Below are 20,295 nucleotides of genomic sequence, written 5' to 3' on the forward strand. Positions count from 1 at the left end.
ACGCGGCCGGACAGGAGCGCAGGGCGGGGGGCGAGGGCTGTGCCGTGGGCACAGGGCGCGGGTGTGCGGGGGGAGCGATGGCACGCCTGTGCCACCCCTGTGCCCCCACTGCAGGCATGCAGGCGCATGCACACGCTGCATGCACACACACACACACACACACACACCCTGCAGCCCCCCGCTGGCGGGGAGAGGCCGAGCAGAGAGAAAAGACTCGACACACGCTTTAAAGGAAAAGAAAGGAAAATCCATGGAGAGCACGAAGCGAGCGGTGAACTACCTTGTCCGTAACGCGGCTCGTCGGCACTGCTAGGGGAGAGCCTGTGATAGCCAAAGGAACTGAAAAGAGTCTGATGGGAATGTGGTGGTGGAGGTGGAGGTGGAGGCAGGGAATGGAACGGATGGGACGAGGCGTCACCGTTTAGCACAGCAGCCCCGTAAGCCGGGAGCGGGATCTTTTGGAAGTGTTGGGGGATTGTTACAGTCTCCCATGAACCTGATAATAAAACATAACAAGAGACAAAATGAAAAGAATCAAAAAAATAGAGACACGCTCAGCGCCGCCAAAAAAAATAAAAAAAGAAGAAGAAGAAGAAAAAAAGAAAAAAAGGAAAGAAAAGAAAGTGGGGGAAAGGCAGCAAATCAAAAAAGCAACCAGAGGGACGTGGAGAAGCCAGAACCGAGACCCAACCGATGCGGAGCCGAGCCGAGGAGCAGCAGCGGGAGCTCAGCACACGCACAGCCCGGCGCAGGGTACGGACACATCCCGCGGATCCCACATGGACACCGGGACAGCCCCACGGCTCAGCTCACGGGGGGCTCACAGCCGGGCTGCCGGGGTCCTGCTCCCCGCAGCCATCCCAGGGGAGCGGGGCTGCAGCACCCCCGTGCCCGGCCGGCTCTGAGCCATGACACAGCGCCTGCTGTCCCACCGCAGCCAGCGGACTGGCCACAGAGCCCCACAGCCTGGCTAACACGGCTGTGGGCCAGCTGCAGCCCAGGAGCCGCGGAGCACAGCCCAGGAGACGTGGATGGCATCTCTGGTATTGGCACACAACCCCTACCTGGAGGGTGGCTCTGCCCCTGCCTGGCCAGCGCCTGGCACCCCCAGGGTCACTTGGATTGCCCGGCAGCCACTTGTGCTGCTACTCCCTTCAGATATTATGCAAGTGCCACCATTCCCTGCCCACGTCCCCATGGTGCGGCTGCCCCCAGGATCCGCTCCCAGGGATGGGGTGAGATGGTTGATGTGGGGCCTTTCAGCGCTGCCTGCAGAAGCACCAGCCCCATTGGGACACTCCTGGCAGAGGACACAGCCCGGGGACATCCCGAGGGGCTGCACACCCCACCAGGAGCCTAAAAGGATGACGATGGGAATGGGGATGGGGACAGGGTGGGGGAGCAGGGGCCAATCCCTGAGATGGCCCCTGGCTGGAAGGTCTCTGTGTGGCAGCATCAGCTCCCTGGCACTGGTGCCCAGTCCCTGCACAGATCCTGAGCACCAGCTCCTGCGACCCCACTGCTGTGCCCATCACCCCAAACCGCAGTGACACCTCTGGGTCTCCTCATGCACCAACCTCCCAGCGCCTCAAACGCCTCCCCCAGCCCAGGGGCAGCCAGGGCTGACCCTCAAACACCCCAGGGCTGCCAGCACCAACCCCAAGGCACCCCATGGGCACCGAGACACAACAGGAACATCCCTGCACATCCCTCGATGGGAACGCCGGCCCCACAGGTGCAGTGAGGATGCTGACCCCACACACTTGAAGGCACCGTTCCCATGCACACGGCGGGGACACCGACCCCACATGCACGAGGGGCATCACCTCACCCCGCTTCGTCTTCACCGCCGCACCCCCCGACACCCCGGTCCCCACCAAACCCCGACGGGGCTCCCCGGGGCTGGGGGTGTAGGGGGGGATTATTTGCCTGTTCGTTTGCTTATGGCCTCGACGAGGCTGGAGGGGAAGTATCCCACGCGGTCGTTGCCGGTGCGATTGTCGTGGATGCATCCCTTCCATCTCCCGTCCGCGTGCTGCTCCAGCACCTGCGGGAGGGGCCGGGTCAGGGGCCGGGCCGGGGGCCAGCACTGACACCGGGGTGTCCCCGGCCCCCCCGGCCGCACTCACCGTGATGACATCCCCGGCTTTCACGTTGAGGCTGGTCAGGTCGTAGTTGTTGCAATAGTCCTTGACGGCCCGGACCTGCAGAGCCGCGGAGGCATCTGCGGGACACAACGGGAGCGTCACCGGCCGCTCGCCCCACGGCGGGTGGCACCCCCAGCCCGGCGTCCCTCGTGCCAGCACTGTGCCCTCCAACCCCCTACCCCGCAGCATCTGCTTGATCTCCTTGCTGGCCTGGCTGGTGGTGAACTGGTTGACGATGTCCAGAGCCGTCTGGTTGTAGGTGTTCCTGACGTGGGCGTTGATCCCGCTCTGCAATGGCACCGAGAGGGATTGGGAGGAGGCTGGTCCCCATCCTGCCACCCCTGGGACTCCCTGGGCCACCAGGAGACCAGCAGCTGGAGGGCACAGCTCTCAGACCTTCGCGTGTACCCCCCTTGTGACCCTCACCCCCTGGTGTGCACCCCCCAGGCCCTCGGTGTATCCCCTCCAGGACCCTCAGCTCTGCTCCCTGCGAGAGCTGCGAGAGCTGCGAGAGCTGCGAGAGCTGCTCGGAGCCCCCAGCTGCGGGGTCACCCCCTTCCCACAGCCCCAGGCTGGGTTGGGGGCGCCTGGGGGGCGCCTGGGGGTGCCGAGGGGGCCCCTTACATCCAGCAGCAGCCGCACCACATCCGTTTTGCCGCAGAGAGCGGCCTCGTGCAGCGCCGTGCCCGCCTTGGTCTGCCGGTTGATGTCGATGCCAGCCTGCAGCAGGAGCCTGCGGGGGGACAGCGGGGTCAGCGGGGCACGGGGGGCACCGCTGCCGCCACCCCTGCCCACGGCACCCACCGGATGATGTCGATGTGGCCGTTCTTGGCGGCGAGGTGCAGGGGGCTGGTGCCGTTGGGGTCGGTGGTGTCCCCCGGTTTGGGCTCCAGCAGAGCCGCGCACATGTTGCTGTTCAGGAGCAGTTGGACCACCTGGCTCAGCAAACACAGACGGAGCAGGGCTGCAAGGGCGGCCCCCGGGCCCCAGCTCCCCTCCTGCCAGCAGCCGGAGCTCCCCTGCGGTGCTGGCACCGCATGTCCCCAGCGCCGGCCACCCTGTGCCCCTCCAGCTGCTCCAGCACCCCCGGGGACCTCGCAGCGCCCCTCTCCCCTCCCCGCCCTCCTCTGGGGACACCCAGCCCTGCAAGAACTTACCCCGACCCGGCCAAACTCGCATGCCAGGTCCAGGGGCGTCTTCCCCGAGTTGTCCATGATGCAGGGGTTGGACTGGTGCTGCAGGAGCATCTCCGACTGGGGACAAGCAGAGCACCGCCCCGGTGAGGGCAGGGGCACGGGGGTGGCACCAGCCCCCCACCAGCCCCGTCCCTCTCTGTACCACGTCGTAGTGCCCGTGCTGGGCCGCCAGGTGCAGGGGGATCTGGCCCTCATCCGAAGGGATGTTCACAGAGGAACCTGCCTTCAGCACCATTTTCATGGGCTCCTTCTTGCCCTGCCAGGCCGCGTAGTGCAGGGGCCGCATGCCTGCGGGGGCAAGAAGCCGTGAGGCTTCCATGTGCCAACACAGCAGGCAGAGCCCGCGGTGGGGCACAGGGCAGGGGGCCACGGCCGGCACCCGGGGACTCGCCTTTGTTGTCCTTGATGTCCACGGCAGCCTGTGCCTCCAGCAGCAGCGAGATGAGCTCCGTGTTGCCGTTAAGCGCCGCATGGTGCAGAGCAGAGAACCTGGGGACCGGGCTGGTGTCAGAGGGGTCCCCGCGGCCCTGCCAACCCCTGGCCAGCACCGTGAGCTCAAAGCTGCTCCTCTGCAGCGCCCCGGGACAGCCGCTCTGCCCTCCGCGTGTGCGTGTCCCCGGGAAAGCCACCCCCACATCCCTCTGTGGGCTTTTGGGGGGAGAGCTGCTGCGGGCACTGCTCCGGGGGTGGTGGGCAGGGCAGGCACAGGGGTGTCCCACGGAGGGTGGGGGTGCCGGGGAGCCCCCTCCCCACTGACCCACTTCCCCCAGCCTGGCCCCAGCAGCGCGGCCGTGAGCACAGATGGCAGCGCTGCCCTTGCCCGGTGCCGGGCCAGGCTGTGGGGTGGGGAAAGCCCCCGGCCCCGCACCCGCTGTGCTCTCGCAGCTCCCGGAGCCGGAGGGAAGCAGGCCAGGAGCTGACCTACTTGTGCTCCCGGCAGTGGCGTGCTCCGTGCGACTGCGCTGGCACCGCTGCCCTGGAGCACAGCCGTGCCCCCATCCCATCCCCGGGGCATGGGAACGGGCTGCGGAGCCCCCGGGACACGCTGGCCTCTGTGGCTGCCGGCTGCCCGAGGGGCAGGTGTGGGGTGACCATCCCCCAGGCCCCGGTTTTTGGGGGGACACGTCCCCATGGGGAGCCCGCTGCAGCCACCGCGATGCCCCCGGAGCTGCCGGCTGCGATCCCCGGCGGGGAGCGGCGATGCGAGCAGACAGCCGGCACAGGAGGCCGATCCCCAACGTCTGCCTGGGAAATGTCAACATTTTCCGCTCCAGCGCCCCGCTCAAATCCGCTCAAGATGGTGCAAATCGCAGCCTTCCCCGGGGCTGCTTCGGGGGCTTCCCTCGGGCACCTCCCGGCCCAGCCGGCCACCTCGGCCAGGCTCGGGGCACCGGCCCCGGGGCCAGCGAGGGGACACCCGCACGGTGCTCGCCCACGGCACCCCCAGCCGGCACTGCAGGGATGGGGAAACTGAGGCACGGGGCTGGCTGAGCTCACACAGAGCCTTGGGCTGCCCTGTGCCTTCCCGGGGGATCCTTTCCAGGAGCAGGACACGAGCAGGGCCCTGCAGCTCCCCAGCCCTGCCGTGGTGCCCGGCCCTCCTGTGGCTCTGCGGGGCACCAGGTGGCCCCGGGGCTGATGTCCCCCTGCAGCCGGCACAGCCATGGCAGGTACCAGGGGATGCCCAGTGCCACCACCCTGGCCACGAGGATGAGGAGGCACCCGGGCTGCTGTGGCCTCCTGCTCCTGAACAGCTGCTGCTCTCTCTGGCATTTCCGTGGCCACAGCAGAGCCATCCCCAGGGAACGAGCGGCATCCACCGTGATCCCGGGACGGGGGGAGCTGCTGCCCAGCCCCACAAGCAGCACTCCCGCGGCAGCTCCCGCAGCCTCATTAGTGTGATTAGCGGGGGTGATGTGCGGCCCCTTTCCGCTGCTCCCGCCCCCGTGGAGCATCGCGCCCGTGCCCGGCGGGGTCACGGCTCTCCCAGCCGGCACCCCACAGGGCTGATCCCTGCACAGCTCCCGCGGAGCCCCACGGCGCTGGGAAAAGCGTGGTGACATGTGGGGCACAGCCCTGCCTCTGCCTGCTCTGGTGCCGTGGCTGCTCCAGGCCAGCAGGGGCAGGCAGGGCTCAGCCACTTGGGCTAACGGGAGCCAGAGCACTGGCACTGGAGCTGGCAGCTCGGAGAGCCTGGCATTCCCACACAGACACACAGATCCCCCTGCTCACAGCACCCCACAGCACCCACACCCGGGCCCGGGGCTCCCACTCACCCGTCGGTGTCTTGGAAGTTGACATTGACTTTCTTTGCCGATCCGAGGAGCTCTGGAAGGGGAGGGAAAGGGGCAGGATGTTAGAGGAGGTGGCTGGTGCAGGGACACGAGGCACACCAGCGAGGTGATGTGGTGGCAGCTCCAGATGTCCCTTCCTACCAAGGCTGGGACTCCCTGCAGCTCCGCAGGTGCTGAGTGAGGCTGCCTGAACCTGCAGGCAGGAGGCTCGGGGTGGGGGTCCCTGCTGAAGGTGGCAGAGCCCAGGGGCTCCTCCTGGCACCAGGTTCTGCCCATTCTCCCCTGGTTTTCCTGGGGATCCCCCCTGGCTCCTCCACCTGGCTGAGGCTCCGGAACAGCCCCGAGGAGCCCCCGCCGGGCAGAGCTCGGTACATCCCCTGTACCCCCAGCCCCCCCCGGCACAGCCCTCCCCACGCTTCTGGGAAATTAAACCGCGCCAGGGCAATCCAATTAGCAGCACGAGGAAGGATGGAGCCAGATTTACATAAGATTTACCCGAAAAATGCCACTCAGGCTTTCCAGTGAGCTGCTCTTCCCACAGCGGGAGCTGGAGCAGGAGGAGAAGGGAGAGGAGGGTGGGAGCAGCACAGCAGAGCCCCGGGTAGGGGACCCACACAGCAGCCCCTGAGCCCAACACAGCGGGCACAGCTCGAGCAGAGCTCCAGCACGGCCCTGAGGCCATGGGAGAGAACCCAAAGGCTGCGTGACCTGGCAGGGGGAATGAGCAGACAAAGTCACTCCAAGTCAGGGACAAGCTCTTGTTGGGGAAGGGGCTGCTCCAGGCAGGGAAGGGGAATGTGAGGCCAGAGAGACCCTCCCTGTGCAAGCATGGCCTTGCTCTCTCCCCCTCTACCATGTCCCCTCGTCAGTGTCCCTGTGTTTATTGAGTTACTGGACACAAGGGCTGTGCCGCAGCCCGGGACGAGCAGGGCTCCGAGGGCACCTGCAGCAGGAAGGGCGGCTGTGGCCAGCCCTGCCCCTCCAGCCTGGGCAGAGGAGCCAGGCTGAGCCAGCCCTGCCCAGGGCACGCAGATGGGCCCAGGAGAGGGCAGGACAGAGGCTGTGGCACACAGTGCTGGCTCCCTCCTGCACTCCAGGGCTGCCCGAGGGGCCGAGCTGCAGGATATTTGCTAATGACACAGCCCGCCATGACAGGTGACAGCTGCAGGGGATGGGCTCTATCGGCCACCTCTGCCCACCAGGTCCCCAGGCTCCTCCCAGATGCCTCATGTGGGACGAGAAGCGGCACTGCAGGGTGCCCAGGGAGGGATGGGGACACCGTGGGGTCCCCAGGGTGTAGGGAGGGACAGGAACCCTACAAAAACTCCCAAATCCCATCCCTGCCATAGCATCCCCGTGTTCCCTGGGGAAGAACTGGACATTACTGGTGGGCAGAGCCCCTGTGACACCGGGGTTGACCCAGTCCCCGCCAGCCCCGTGCTGCCGCCAGCGTCCCCAAACAAAGGTGCCATTCAGCTCCGGTGGAGAGGAGCCCAGCGCCGCTTCCGCTGCCGCCCCGCGCCAAGAACCAGCTCCCAGGAGAAGGGGCCGAGCTGCCCCCAGGGATGCAAAGGGCCGGCAGACAAAAGGAGCCGGTGGGCGCAGGAGCGGCGCCGTGCCCGGCACTGGCTGCAATCTCCGGCCCCGAGACGGGCCCCGCTCCGGCTGATGGGTCCTTGCAGATGGACAGACGGTTGTCAGCAGGTCTGCAGTGCCAGGCCTTTCCCACGGCTTGATCCCAGCGAGGGGCTGGGATGGGGCAATGCCCGGGAGCCAGGGTGCGGTGGTGACGCCGTTGGCGATCCCCGGGCACGCGTCGCCCTCGGCATCACCAAACCATCACCACCCCAATGCTCTGTAGCGGCAAATTGTTCCTCCCTGCACCTGCAGGAGAGGCTGCGGCTGCCAAAATCTGTTTAGCACTTCCATCACTGCCCGTGCCAAGTGCTTAGTCAGTGACTTCCAGCCATGCAGTGGTTTGACTTTCTTTAAAGCTCTGGAAGTGGCCGTCAGCATGCCGAAGGCAGCTGGAGCGTGGAGCCCAGCTGGGGTCTCAGAATAACCCCAGTTCCCAGAGCAGGAGAGAAGGATGGGTGCCCTGGACACCAGGTCCACCGTGGGATTTGCAGCCTGTCCGGGGGCAACAGGAGCCAGGAGAGCTCATTAATGGCTGGGAAGTGCAAGGAAAACTCTTCCACTAACAAGGGAGGGAGAAAGGAGCTGAGTGGTTCCAATTAAAAATATCAGCTACAAAAGGAGATGGGCACGGTGGGGAGGAGAGCAGAGCTCCTTCATGGCCACTCTGCCAGCGGGCTCCCAGTGTGTTCTTAGCTGTCCCCTCTGCTGGGATCACGGGAGGGGTGGCAGGGACCACCGAGCACCTGCAGTCACCATCCTGCCCTCTCCATGCACAATCAGATGCCATCAGGAAGGTGCTGTAGGAGAGGTGGCACGTCTTTGCTCAGACACCCTGAGCCCCACCATCCTTGGGACACCCCAGAGTCCCCTCTTGGCTCCCCATGGGCTGCTCAGGTGATGGTTGTGCCATGTGGGATCACGGGGCTCGCTGGTATCTCCTGGCCCGGCTCTCCACGGCTCTCAGAGCAGTTTGCACCCCACAAACACCCTGGGGCAGGACCACGATGCCCTCCCCAGGAGAGGGGGGCACAGAGAGGATCTGTCACCACCATGTCCGGCTGTCACCCGTGGCACCGGGAGCCGCAGCGTCTGCCATCGACACCGGCTGGAAACTGCGTCTGCCAGAGTAAACAGCGCCGCGGGGAGCGGCCCTGCCGCTGCTCCCAGAAATGCCTTCACTTAAACACAGGGATGGCAGGAGCTGAATGCACGCTTGGGTTGAGGCTGGCGCTCCGCGTGCGGCGAGCTCCTCGCAGGCCCCGGCTCCCCTGCAGCAGCCCTGGGTGATGCACGGGCCGCTGGCACGTGCAGGGCCTGTGCACGGGGCACCCGCTCTGCCCGAGCCCAGAGTCCGGCCACGCGTCACCTTGGCTCCTGGCACCGCGCCTGGCAGCTGCTTTGGGTGTCCTGGAGCACCCCCGTGCCCAACCGCAGCTCTGGGCAGCGCGGTGCACGGCCACGTGGAGACCCCTCTGTGCCCAGTGTCTGCCCTGGGGACACCACGGTGCCCAGTCCCTGCTGCAGGTGTCCCAGAACACGCTGTATGGACACACCTGTGCCCAGTGTCTGCCCTGGGGACACCACTGTGCCCAGTCCCTGCTGCAGGTGTCCCAGAACACACTGCATGGACACACCACTGCCCAGTGTCTGCCCTGGGGACACCACTGTGCCCAGTCCCTGCTGCAGCTGTCCCAGAACACGCTGTATGGACACACCTGTGCCCAGTGTCTGCCCTGGGGACACCACTGTGCCCAGTCCCTGCTGCAGGTGTCCCAGAACACGCTGTATGGACACACCTGTGCCCAGTGTCTGCCCTGGGGACACCACTGTGCCCAGTCCCTACTCCAGCTGTCCCAGAACACACTGCATGGACACGCCTGTGCCCAGGTGGCCGCTGTCCCAGCAGTGACCAGACCCCAGTGGCCAAGCGCAGCTCCGGGCACCCCAGTGCATGTTGCAGTGAAACCCCCGTGCCCGGCTGCCCCATCCCTTCCCTCCACACGTGTCCAAGGCCACGGCCCCATATGGTGGGACCCCTCAGGGGGCTCCTCTCCCTTCCCAGCACCCCCTCACGTGCTCATGCGCCAGCCCCTGCGTCTGCAGCCAGCGCAGCGCCAGCAGCAATCGATGCCCGGCCGGGGCGTGGGGGCTCCCGGCCAAGCCCCCGCTGACGAAGCACATCCTCACCCAGCTCCCCCCGGCAGGGAGCAGGCGGCTGCTCCAAGCAGATGGCTCCAGCCTCCGCTAAATCAACATCTACTTAATGAGGGGAAAGCATTGCTGCCCCCTCCCCAGCATGGCGGCAGCGGATGAGCCAGGAGAACCCCCCCAAATCCTCCTCTCCATCTCTTCCATCAGCCCTCTGCGGTGATCCCACTGCCCTCCGGCCACATCCCTGCTGCTTCCCCACTCCCCTGCTCGCGTGGGCAGCCGGACGCCCCCAAACACAACAGGACCCCACAAGCAGCGAATTTCCACAGGGAAGACATTCAAGGCGAGCGCCTATTTCGGAGACGGGGGGAGGATCCTGCAGCGGCATCGCTGGGAGCTGCCGGATAAAGGAAGCATCCAAAATAGCTGCTCTTAATTATATCCCTGCTAACGAGCGCCACACAAACAACGGGCACCGCACGAGGAGCCCTGGCATGGGGGCGTCTTATCCCTCGCTGCGAGGATGGGGTCCCCGCGGCAGCGTGTGGCACCGTGGGAGCCCCACCGAGGCAGCCACAGCAGCCCTGGCTGGGTCTGGTGATGACGGTGACATCGGGGAGCTGGTCCTGACAGGGAAAAGCTTGTACTCCTGCAGCCAAGGTCGTGTCAGGCGCTGAGGCCGGCGATGCTCAGATGCTAATGAAGCCGTTATCATCTTCCGATCGATCTGGACTGTATAAATAATGCACCGGGAAGCTCGTTCTACAGGGAAAGGGATTGCCTGGGGCTGGGAGGTGGCCGGGGTGGGATGGAGCCGTTGCAGAGCAGTACAGAGCACGGCTGGACAGACATCTCTCACCACAGCTGGTGTCCATCACAGCTGGATGTCCACTGCCCATCACAGCTGGACATAAACCTCTCAGCACAGCTGGATAACGATGCCCATCACTACCGGGCACCCCAGTGCCCATCACAGCTGCACACCCACAGTTGTGTGCCCCGCTGCCCATCACCAGGCATTCCCCAAATCCCAAGGCACTTTTGGGGGATGCCCCCCGTGTGCCCAGCACATGTACAGCTGCTCCGGGTGCCCGTCCCTGGCAGAGCCTCCTCCGGGGAGCGGCGAAATCCGCACAGGAGGCTGGCTGGGCTCTGGCAGCCTGAGTCACCGCGCAGCGCTGTCCCCTGGGGCTGCAGGAAGCAGCTTAAATGCAGCTTTCAAGAGGCAGCAGGGACTCCACTGTGATGCTTTTATTTTTACAAAAAGGGAACTTCTCAGTCCCATGAGATGGCGCGGGGCTGACCCTGTGGGATGGCGGGACAGGCGGGGACAGGGGACACGGGTGTACCCAGGGCAGAGCTGACCCACCAGGGCTGGAGCTGTCCGGGGGACCCAGCAGCCACCAGCAGCTGCTGTGGAGATCCCCACTCTCTTCCCAAGCCATATCCTCACCTGACCTTTGCCGTGTGGTGCCTTGGAGCCAGGCCACGCATCAGCCGGACCCCTTTGGGGCAGTGCCAGCCCCCCAGCCCCCCCGAGTAGCACACGGGGCTCTGCTGAGCTGGGGGTCCCTGGTGCCTCGGCCCAGAGCACCCAGGAATGCGGGGGAGCGGCAGCAGGGACGGGCAGGAGCTTGCACAGCGCAGGGATGTGCTGCCTCTGCCCCTCGGCTGGGACAGGAGGTGCCGTGCTCAGCTCCGTGGGACCAGCAGCGAGCACCGCCCGCCGTGCCCGGTGCCAGCCGCACGCCCACACTCGTCTCCGCGGAAATGAATGTTGGTGTCGCTTACAGGGAGCCCTAATTGCCAGCCCGTGGCAAACAGGTAATTTTCTGTAATCACCCTGGCTGGAAGGAGCCGCTGCTGGCACAGCGAGGCTGGCATGGCAGGGATGGGGACGTGGCTGCTCAGGGCCGCTGTCACCTGTGTCTGCCCATCCATCCATCCCAGCACGGCTGGCACTGCACCTCCTTGGGACACGGGAGCAGAGAGAGGTGGACACACACCGCTCACCTCCACCCTGGGACAGAGATCATTCTACCCTGCCTCATCCTCATCCTCTCCAGCTTCTCCCCCTCCTCACCCTCTCTGCGGGGCCAGGGGTCCCTGGGAGGATGGACCTGGCCACGCTGGCTGCAGGGCGGGACCAGGAGCGTTGTGCATCTCAAAGCATCATTAACCAGGGCACAGCGGTGATCACCGGCCTCCCATGAACCCGGCACGGTGCAGCAGCACTGGGAAGTGCTGGGAGCTCCTGGAGTGCCCTGAGTGTGCACATGTGTGCACATCTGTGTGCAGGCAGCCCAGATCAGCCTCTGGTGTGCTCTGAGTGTGCACATCTGTGTGCAGGCGTCCCAGATCACCTCCTGGGTTCCCTGAGTGTGCACATCTGTGTGCAGGCAGCCCAGATCAGCTCCTGGGTGCCCTGTGTGTGCACACGTGTGCACATCTGTGTGCAGGTGGCCCAGATCCATCAGAGGCTCAGGGCGCTGCTGCAGCGCCAGCTCCGAGCTCACATCGGCACAGCAGGCCCCGGGCTCTGTTTCAAACGTGACGCCTTCAGAGCCATCGTTTGTCCTCGTCCGCGGCCGGTGCACCATGACCACCTTCTGCTGCTCCACGGCTGCGCTCCCGGCGGAACGGAGGGACAGGAGGGACAGGAGGGCACAGGCGCGGGCAGCTCTGCGGGCACAGGGCCTGGCAGATCCCGGTGTGCCAGCGGCCGCGGGGCTGGGGGGACAGCGGGGATGTGCAGCCAGGCGATGCCGCGCATCATCCGGGAGCACGGGGAGCGCGGCCGGAGGCCTCACACCGCTCCCGGCGGGCTGGCAGCGCTGCAGGGGGGGCGCAGGGCTTGCAGGAGCCATCCCAGTGTCCCCAGTGTCCCCAGTGTCCCCGTGTCCCCGTGTCCCCAGTGTCCCCAGTGTCCCCAGCCCGGCGGGCACAGGAAGGGGCTGGCAGGGGCGGTGCGGGGCCCGGCAGGACCGAGGCTCAGGCAGACGCTGAGCGCACACAGGGAGCTGCTGCGGAGCTGCAGGGCTGCGAGGAGCGCGCCTGCCGTAAACAGCCCAGCTGCAATGCAGGAGCCGGGCAGCCGCTGCTTTGTCTCTGCTCCAGCGGCTCCCGCGGGCCGGGAACCCGCGGGGCTCCGGCTGCCACATCTGGAAAGGATCAGCGGCTCCTGCTGCCACGGACGGCACAGCCCAGGACCCGGCCCCACGGCCGGCAGGGCAGGAGGCAGCGCCGGTGTGGGCAGCCGAGAGGCCAAGGGAACACGGGACAGGGGCCATGGGCACAGGGGACACAGGGGACACGGGCACAGGGGGCACAGGGGACACAGGGGACACGGGAACACACATTCACACAGATGCACAGAGGCACACAGCACACGGATGCCCAGGGGATGAGGCACGCACACGAGGCACGCCTGCACACGGGCACAGGGATGGATGCACAGGGGGCACACGAGGGGAACACGCAGCCACCCGAGGTCCCAGAAGCACAGCCTGTGGTGGCTGCTTGGGCGCCATCTCCAGCTGCCACAGACCATGGCAGGGCACAGCACTGGGGTCCCTTCATCCGGCTGCGCCCCGAGGCACCCCAGCCCCACAGCCACCTCCGTCTGCTCTCCAGGCACTGACCTTGGTGGGGACACCAAGGAGACCCGGGCAGAGCTGGCACCCCCAGCCAGCAGCTCTCCCATGCTCTCCCAGCACCGTGCTGCCCCACCGTGCCAGCACCAGTCCCCATCCATCACCGGAGCAGTCCCAGCAGCACAGGGCTGTCAGGCCGGGCCCAGACCAGCTCTGTATCCCAGCTTCCCATTTCTCAGGCTGATTGCTCCTGTCGCTGCAGAGCCCAGCATTAAACACCTCATTTTCCACTCCCGTATTGAGTTGGAAAATACTATTAACATTTCATTAGAGCTTAAAGATCGCTCTCAGCCCGGCACGATGAGCCAGCCCTCGGGTGGCATCACTCCTGTGCCAGGTGGGCTGCCAGGCCCCCTCTCTCTGGGCAGAGGAGAACCAGGAGGGCAAGTCCCAGATGTGGGACAGGATGGTGAGCCAGGGCAGAGGTGACATCGCTGCTCGGTGACCTGCTGGGCATGGCCCACCCTGGCAGCACACTTGGCCAGGGACAGGACACAAAGCAGTGACAGAACAACAGTGTCCATGCAGACACTCCTGCCTTTTGCTCCCCAAAGCCTCTCCCTCACCCATGGGAGCCTGTCCCAGCAGGAGCAGCACCAGTCATTAAATATCAGCAGATTTGTTCTCCAACATTCTGCCAACAGTGCTGAGCCCCATTCCCAGCACACAGCACCCGGCACAGGCGGCGCAGTGGGAAACAACCTCAGGTGTCACCCAAGGGCTGGGTGCTCCCCTCCGGCACTCACCTGCAGCACTGCCACAGCTCCCACCTGCCCTGAGCCCAGGGATGTGTTCACTGAGCACCCACCACTGCTTTGGGACCTACCTGGGCCCTGGCACAGCACCACGGAGCCACCAGCCCCAGGTGGTGCAGCCGCTGCAGACGTGGGGAGTGGGAAGGGGCTGGGGGCAGCTGGGCACACTGAGATGGGCAGGACACAGATTGCAGCAATTCCCAGCAGCTGGGAAGGGGAAGGAAGGGTTAAACGGAGTGCAGAGAGGAGGAGAGGAGCCAGACGCCAGCCTGGCTACTGGAAACCACGATGGGCTGGCAGCGACTGGGACGGCTGTGGAGAGAAGCTCAGGGCACCCAGAGCACTCAGACCTGCTCACCGCCAGCACTGTCACCCTCGGGTGCAGCCTGGCCCTGCCACGTCCCCACAGTGTCACCCCCAGCACAGGGCAGCAAGGTGCTGGGGCAGCAAACAGCCGGAGCCGGCGGCCGTGGGAGAGCCCTGCACGAGGGGCTGCCAAAGGGCTGCTTGGTGTCAAGCCAGGTGAATTTGGGACTGCTGAGAGAAAATCCAGGCCAGTGAAGGAGCTGGGAACGGAGCCGCCGGCCCGCAGCCCTGCTGCTCCTCGATGGCAGTGGCCAACAGTCCCCAGTCCCCAGAGCATTCCTGGTGTGCAGGGACCCTGCGGCCGGTCTGGGGACGGGGGCTGTGCTGGGGACAGGGGACACAGGAGGGTTTGCAGGCACAACTCGGCCCAGCCACAGAGGCAAGAAATGGAAAATAATGAGAAGTTACCCCAGGCTGAGCAGTCGTGCCCCTCTGGAGGGAAACTTGGCACACAGCAGCCCACAGCCGCCTGCCAAGTCCTGCTGGGAGCGAGGCTTCACACGCAGGCTGGAAACCCCAAGAAGTTTATGAGGGACCCGCTGACACGTGGATGAGCCGGAGCTGCTGGGCTCTGACAGGAACCTGCCTGTCAGCCATGCTCAGAGCCATGCCTGGGACACACCTGGGACACACCTGGGACACACCTGGGACACACCTGGCATCTCCCCTTGCTGGCATCACCCGCGTGTCCCAGCCCACCCCCTTGGCATTCCGCCCTTCATCCCTGCCAAGGGGATCGGGGGAGGCGTGGGAGCAGTGCCTGGCCATGGAATGGGGGATGCACCGGGGTCCTGGCACATCTTTGGCCAAGCTGTCCCTTCCCCCTGCTCTGGATGTCCTGCCCAGCACCGGTGGCTCCAGAGGCCAGCAGCATCCAGGGGCTCCAGCACTCCAGTGAGCATCATCTGCTCATCTCTGTCAGCAGCGGTTCTGCCCAGAGCCCGTGGCCAGGGAACAGAAGCAGCAGGAGCCATCAGGGGTGGCTGCCTCCCAGGGAAGGCTCCTGCTTTCCCAGAGGGCCGGGGGAACCGGGCAGCTCCGGCCGCTGCCGGCCACGTGTGCCCTGGGCACTGCACCACAATTGGATTTGCATCTGCCCTGCCTTTTACTGCATGGAAATTGAATTGTAAAATGTCAAAGACATTTCCTAACTGCGCCATATTAGCCCGGTTTTATTAAATACCGTTATCAGAGCAGATTATGAATGCAATCAAATGCAGGCAAGAAAACCCAGAATTAACTGGCCGCTGTGCAGGAGGAAACACCGGAGGGCAGGAGGCAGCTGGTGAGGCCCTGCCCAGAGCCCATATCCCCAGGTGCTCTGGCTCTGCTTCCCACTGTTCCCAAATCCTGGAGCACTGGTGAAGGAACACCCCCACGCAGCTCCTCTCTCATCCCAGGATGGCTCCCCAGGCGCAGCAGGACCCTGGGGGTTCTCACTGAGCTTTGAGGTCCCTTCTTAAGCAGGGCAGGACCTGCTCCCTGCACATGGCAGCAGGGCCAGGACTGATGGGACAAGCCCTGAGATGCCAGAGCTGCTGCCAGTGACATTCTGGGCAGGATGCAGAGCCCTGCACAAGGAGCAGTGCAGGAATGGGGCTCTCCTGCCCAGACTGGGGGCACACCCAGAGCTGCCCAGGCCTCAGCACCAGCAGCCCGGGCAGTGGGGCCAGGCTGGGCTGGGTTAGCCAGGGTTACCCTGCTGTGGCAGAGGGTGCAGAGCTCCGTGCCCAGCTCCAATCCCAGGCCCTGGGTGTCCCCGAGTGAGGCACCCAGGGCTCCAACAGCACACCAGGACACGAGTCCTGATGGCAACCTGGGGCAGCAGGATGGCACTGAGGACCAGGCAGTCCCACAGGACACAGCCCTGGGTTCCACCCACACGGCCAGTTCCTGCCACGCCGGATGCTTGTCCTGGCACTGCAGGGCCACGTGCTGGGACACCTCCTTGGCCACATGAAGCTGCCATGTGTGGAAGTGCTTCACAGAGCACCCCAGCCTGGCTGGAGGAGAAACTGGAGTAGAGGATCCAACCCTTGGCTCGAGGTCCTGCCCTCGGCACTGGCAGCACCACACAGGAGCCATTTCCAAGGTGGAAGAGCCGCTGGCAGCACCGGCCTGACGGGGAAGGAGCCAGCTCCCTCCAACACTCCACAGCCAAGGAGCTGTGGATCCTCTGCACGGCTCATGTCTCACCAGCTGAACCCCCGGGTGCCCAGGACAGGGATGGCACAGTGGGCATGGGTGCTCCTGGAGACACCCCGCGGTCCCATCCCATCCCACGGCACTGGAGACGAGGGGAAAACGCCAAGTCACCACATTTCTTCGAGGTAGCACCGAGAAGGAGGGGACAGGGAGGGAAACAGTTTGCTGCCAAATCCCTGCATCTGATTTGCGCAACTTTCAGACAACCTCATCAATTATGGATGCCCGGGAAGCAGGCGCGGTGCGCGCTGCGGCCGGCCCGGGCCCCCGAACCCGCACCCGCACCGAGCGGGGCCCCATGTCACCATAGCAACCCGCGCTAATTCACGCAAGGATTTTTAAAATCTCATTTATTAAACCCCACATGAATAGGATATTATCCAGATAACACAGCTAAGTTACAAATCTTCCTGGTGCTGCGCGGCGCGGGGAGCGCCGCAGGCACGCGTGGGACAGGAACTTGGAGGGGACGTGGGGACACCACGGCGTGGGGACAGCCCTGCTGGGTGCTCCCGCCCTCCACGCACAGCTCCAGCCCCACTGCTGTGGCCAGAGGAGCTTGTGCACCCCAGGCTGGGAGCACGGCACCCAGCGCCACACGCGTGGCACCGCTGCCACACGGGACAGCGGCTCCAGTGGGGAAATGGCCCCAGACGAGCCCGGCACTGGCACCAGTGGGACCAGCAGAGCTGGAGATGGGCAGGGAATGGGGAGAGCATCCAACCCCAGCAGCAGGCTCAGCCCCACTGGGTGTCCCTTGTCCCCTGGGCTGTGATCCTGGCACGGGGAGCACTGCTGGCCCCCGTGGCCATCCTGCCTGCTGTCCAGAGGGCTCAGCACTGGGAGGTGCAGCAGAGCACCGGGAAGGACAGGGATGCCAGACAAGGTGGTGGCACTCAGGCACCTCTGGTTGTTGCCACAGCAATGCCAGCTGTGTGCCCAGCCAGCAGGGACTGGAGAGGGGTGTGTGAGGACACTGCTGGGCACAGTCCAGGTGTTGTCCCCATACCCACACGCTGCCCCAAGAGGCCACGGCAGCAGCAGCATCTGGAGTGGGTTGGGATGGGGTGGACTCTGAGCTGGGGGTTCTGCTCGCCCTGCACAGTCCCTCAGCAGTGACACCAACGATGGCACTGGGGACATGGGGGACATCACGCCAGCCCTGCATGGCATGAGGAAACACATGCTGGCTCCATGTGGCACCGTGGACACGGTGGATGCAACACCAGAGAAGGGACATGGGGAATGCCATGCCAGCCCTGCTCAGCACCAGGACATGGGACACCACGCTGGCCCTGCTTGCCCAGAGGCAGCCCTGCATGGCCAGGGACAGGGGACACCTCACCGGTCCTGCACAGCTCCAGGGAAAGGGGAGTGCCTGCGTTTGGGGAGCGCCCGCCCTGGAGAGAGGGTCAGTGGGTGCAGCAATGGAGGCTCCGCGTGTCCAGTGACCCAGAGCCACACGAGCGCTCCCCGCGGTCCCTGTCCGCACCCAGGGACGGTCCCCGGCCGCCCAGCTCGTCCCCGGCACCAGGCCTGAAACCCGCGGCTGCATCAGCACCATGAATTATTCAGTCCCGGGCGGAACGCCTCGACGGAGCAGTTACATCCTACAGCGAGTAGATACTCATGGAGCTACACACACGTACACCCGGAGACGCACACGCACAGCCACACGCACGCCCCCGCAGCCTCACACCTGGCCACGCACCCGCGGTGCACAGCCAGCCGCAGGGATGCACCGGGAGATACCCGCGGAGCGACATCCAAACACCCCCTCACCGCCAAACGCCAAGAGCCCAGCCAAACACACAGATGCCAGGGTACACACCGCCACGCAAACACCCCACGCACCCAAACACAGCCGCACACGCAGCCGCGGCAGCGCGGACACACGGAGAGGTGTGCGGACACACGGAGAGGTGTGCGGACACACGGAGAGGTGTGCGGGCACACGGAGAGGTGCGGGCACACGGAGAGGTGCGGGCACACGGAGAGGTGTGCGGGCACACGGAGAGGTGCGGGCACACGGAGAGGTGTGCGGACACACGGAGAGGTGCGGGCACACGGTGAGGTGCGGGCACACGGAGAGGTGCGGGCACACGGAGAGGTGTGCGGGCACAAGCAGGGGTGTGCGGGCAGTGAGCCCCGCCGCTCACCCTCGCGGCCCGGCCACACTCTCTGCACGCACACGCAGCTGCGCCCGGCGCTGCCCGGCCGCAAACCCTGCCCAAACCCCCGGGAGCAGCGGGCCCGGCTCCCGGGGGATCAGCAGAGAGCAGCCCGGCCGGAGCCCGACCGAGCCCGGGAGCGGCGAGGAGACCCTTTGCAGAGCTCCGCACCCGCGCAGCGCCCGGAGATGCTCCGAGCCCCGCCGGCACGCTCAGACCCACTCCGGGCAGCGCCCCCCCGCCCCTCCCGGGGCGCCGCCGGGGGTCCTCGGCACGTCTACGGTCCCCGCCCGCCTGCGACTAGCCGCAGCCGGGGAAGGGCCGGGGATGCTCCGGGGCGGGCAGGGCGGGATCGCGGCCGGGCCCCGGGAGCAGCGCTAGGATGCGGCCCCGAGCCGCCGCGCCCGCCGCTGCGACGCCGGTGCCCGTGTGTGCCCCCCCTCCGAGCGTGCCCCCACTCCGCCGCCCCCCGCCCGGCCCCGCCGCCGCCGCACTCACTGGCTTTGCCGGGCTTGGGCCTCTGCAGCAGCTTCTGCACGGCCGCGATGTCCTCCGCCTTCACCGCCTGCACCAGCTCCTGGTCCTTGCCCATGGCTGCGCCGCGCCGGGGCTGCCGGCTGCGGGCTCACGGCCCGAGCATCCTCCGCGGCGCGGCGCGGCGAGGGGCGGGGGGCGGCGGGGGGCGGCTCGGCGAGGCTCGGCACGGCTCGGCTCGGCACGGTGCAGCCCCCCCGCCCAGCCCGCCCGCTCCGGAGGCGGGGGCGGGGGCGGCGGCGGCGGCGGGCGCCCGGGGCGGGGCGCGGCGGGGCGGGGGGGCCGCACCGGGAGCGCGGGGGGCAGCGCGGGAGAGGAGGAAGAGGAGGAGGAGGACGAGCAGGAGGAGGAGGAGGAGAGGGCGGGGGCCCGGTGCTGCGGGCGGAGCGCGGGGATCCCCCTCCCCGGTGCCGGGCCCGGGGGACGCCCCGGTGGGAGCCGCCGCGCAGCCGTGCCGTGTAACGAGCTGGCGGGTCTCGGCTGCCGGAGGGGACGGGGGGAGCACGGCCGTGCTCGGGGCCTCTTCCTCCTCGGGGAGGATCCCGGGGGGGTCCAGCAGACCCCCTCCAGGGGCACCCCGTGCTCCCCAGCCCGGCTCCAGCGTGCCCCTCGCCGCTCCCCGTCCCGCCGGGCCAGGGCAGCAGCCGATAGCGGCTACCGGGCAGGAGCAGCCTTTCCATTTCTGTAAAGCGCTCGTTACCGCGTCATTTTGTACTTCTGTTGACACAATGGCCGGTGACATTCGTCCCTTTCACTTTTAAGGCGTTAGAGTTGCGGAGGGTTCCTGGATGTGTCGAGGGCTCAGGAACCCGATAGGAAATGGGGACAGTGATGGACAAGGCGTTAATGTCCCCACGATGCCATAAAGGGCAGAGCACGGACACCACTCGCAAGAAATCAGCCCAAATTTCTGCCTTCCCGGACAAGTTCCTAGCTAAAAGCCTCGTGGCATCCCGGCTCCAGCAAACCGGCCTTGGGGCACATGGGGCCGGGAGGCTGCTGGCCAGCTGGCCAGCACAGCCCTGGACACTGAGAGGTGCACTCACGGGTGGGTGCAGTGTGCGGGGACCGGGAGCTGCAGCTCCGTGAGAGCGCCCGTGGCAGACGGGAAGATGGAGGAGGGACCCCAGGCGTGCCCTGATGCCCCCTGCCCGCCCCGTGCTGGTCCGTGCCCCCCGAGCTGGA

The 20,295-nt window shown here is 66.2% G+C and overlaps 1 protein-coding gene across 1 annotated transcript in view; it reads right to left on the reverse strand.

Moving 5' to 3' along the window:
• The window catches only part of CASKIN1 (CASK interacting protein 1), a 28,411-nt gene extending 9,243 nt beyond the window's left edge, over positions 1-19,168 (reverse strand). The window contains exons 1-11 of the mRNA XM_058849753.1: positions 19,075-19,168; positions 5,620-5,671; positions 3,735-3,832; positions 3,486-3,631; positions 3,305-3,400; positions 2,952-3,082; positions 2,772-2,880; positions 2,327-2,435; positions 2,130-2,224; positions 1,930-2,047; positions 281-496 (exon numbers count right to left, since the gene is read on the reverse strand). Coding sequence (XP_058705736.1) covers positions 281-496; positions 1,930-2,047; positions 2,130-2,224; positions 2,327-2,435; positions 2,772-2,880; positions 2,952-3,082; positions 3,305-3,400; positions 3,486-3,631; positions 3,735-3,832; positions 5,620-5,671; positions 19,075-19,168 — 1,264 coding nt within the window. The remainder of the gene's footprint in view (positions 1-280; positions 497-1,929; positions 2,048-2,129; positions 2,225-2,326; positions 2,436-2,771; positions 2,881-2,951; positions 3,083-3,304; positions 3,401-3,485; positions 3,632-3,734; positions 3,833-5,619; positions 5,672-19,074) is intronic.
• Between the last annotated feature and the right edge of the window lie 1,127 nt (positions 19,169-20,295).

Source organism: Poecile atricapillus, chromosome 14, assembly GCF_030490865.1.
Source record: "Poecile atricapillus isolate bPoeAtr1 chromosome 14, bPoeAtr1.hap1, whole genome shotgun sequence".
NCBI lineage: Eukaryota > Metazoa > Chordata > Aves > Passeriformes > Paridae > Poecile > Poecile atricapillus.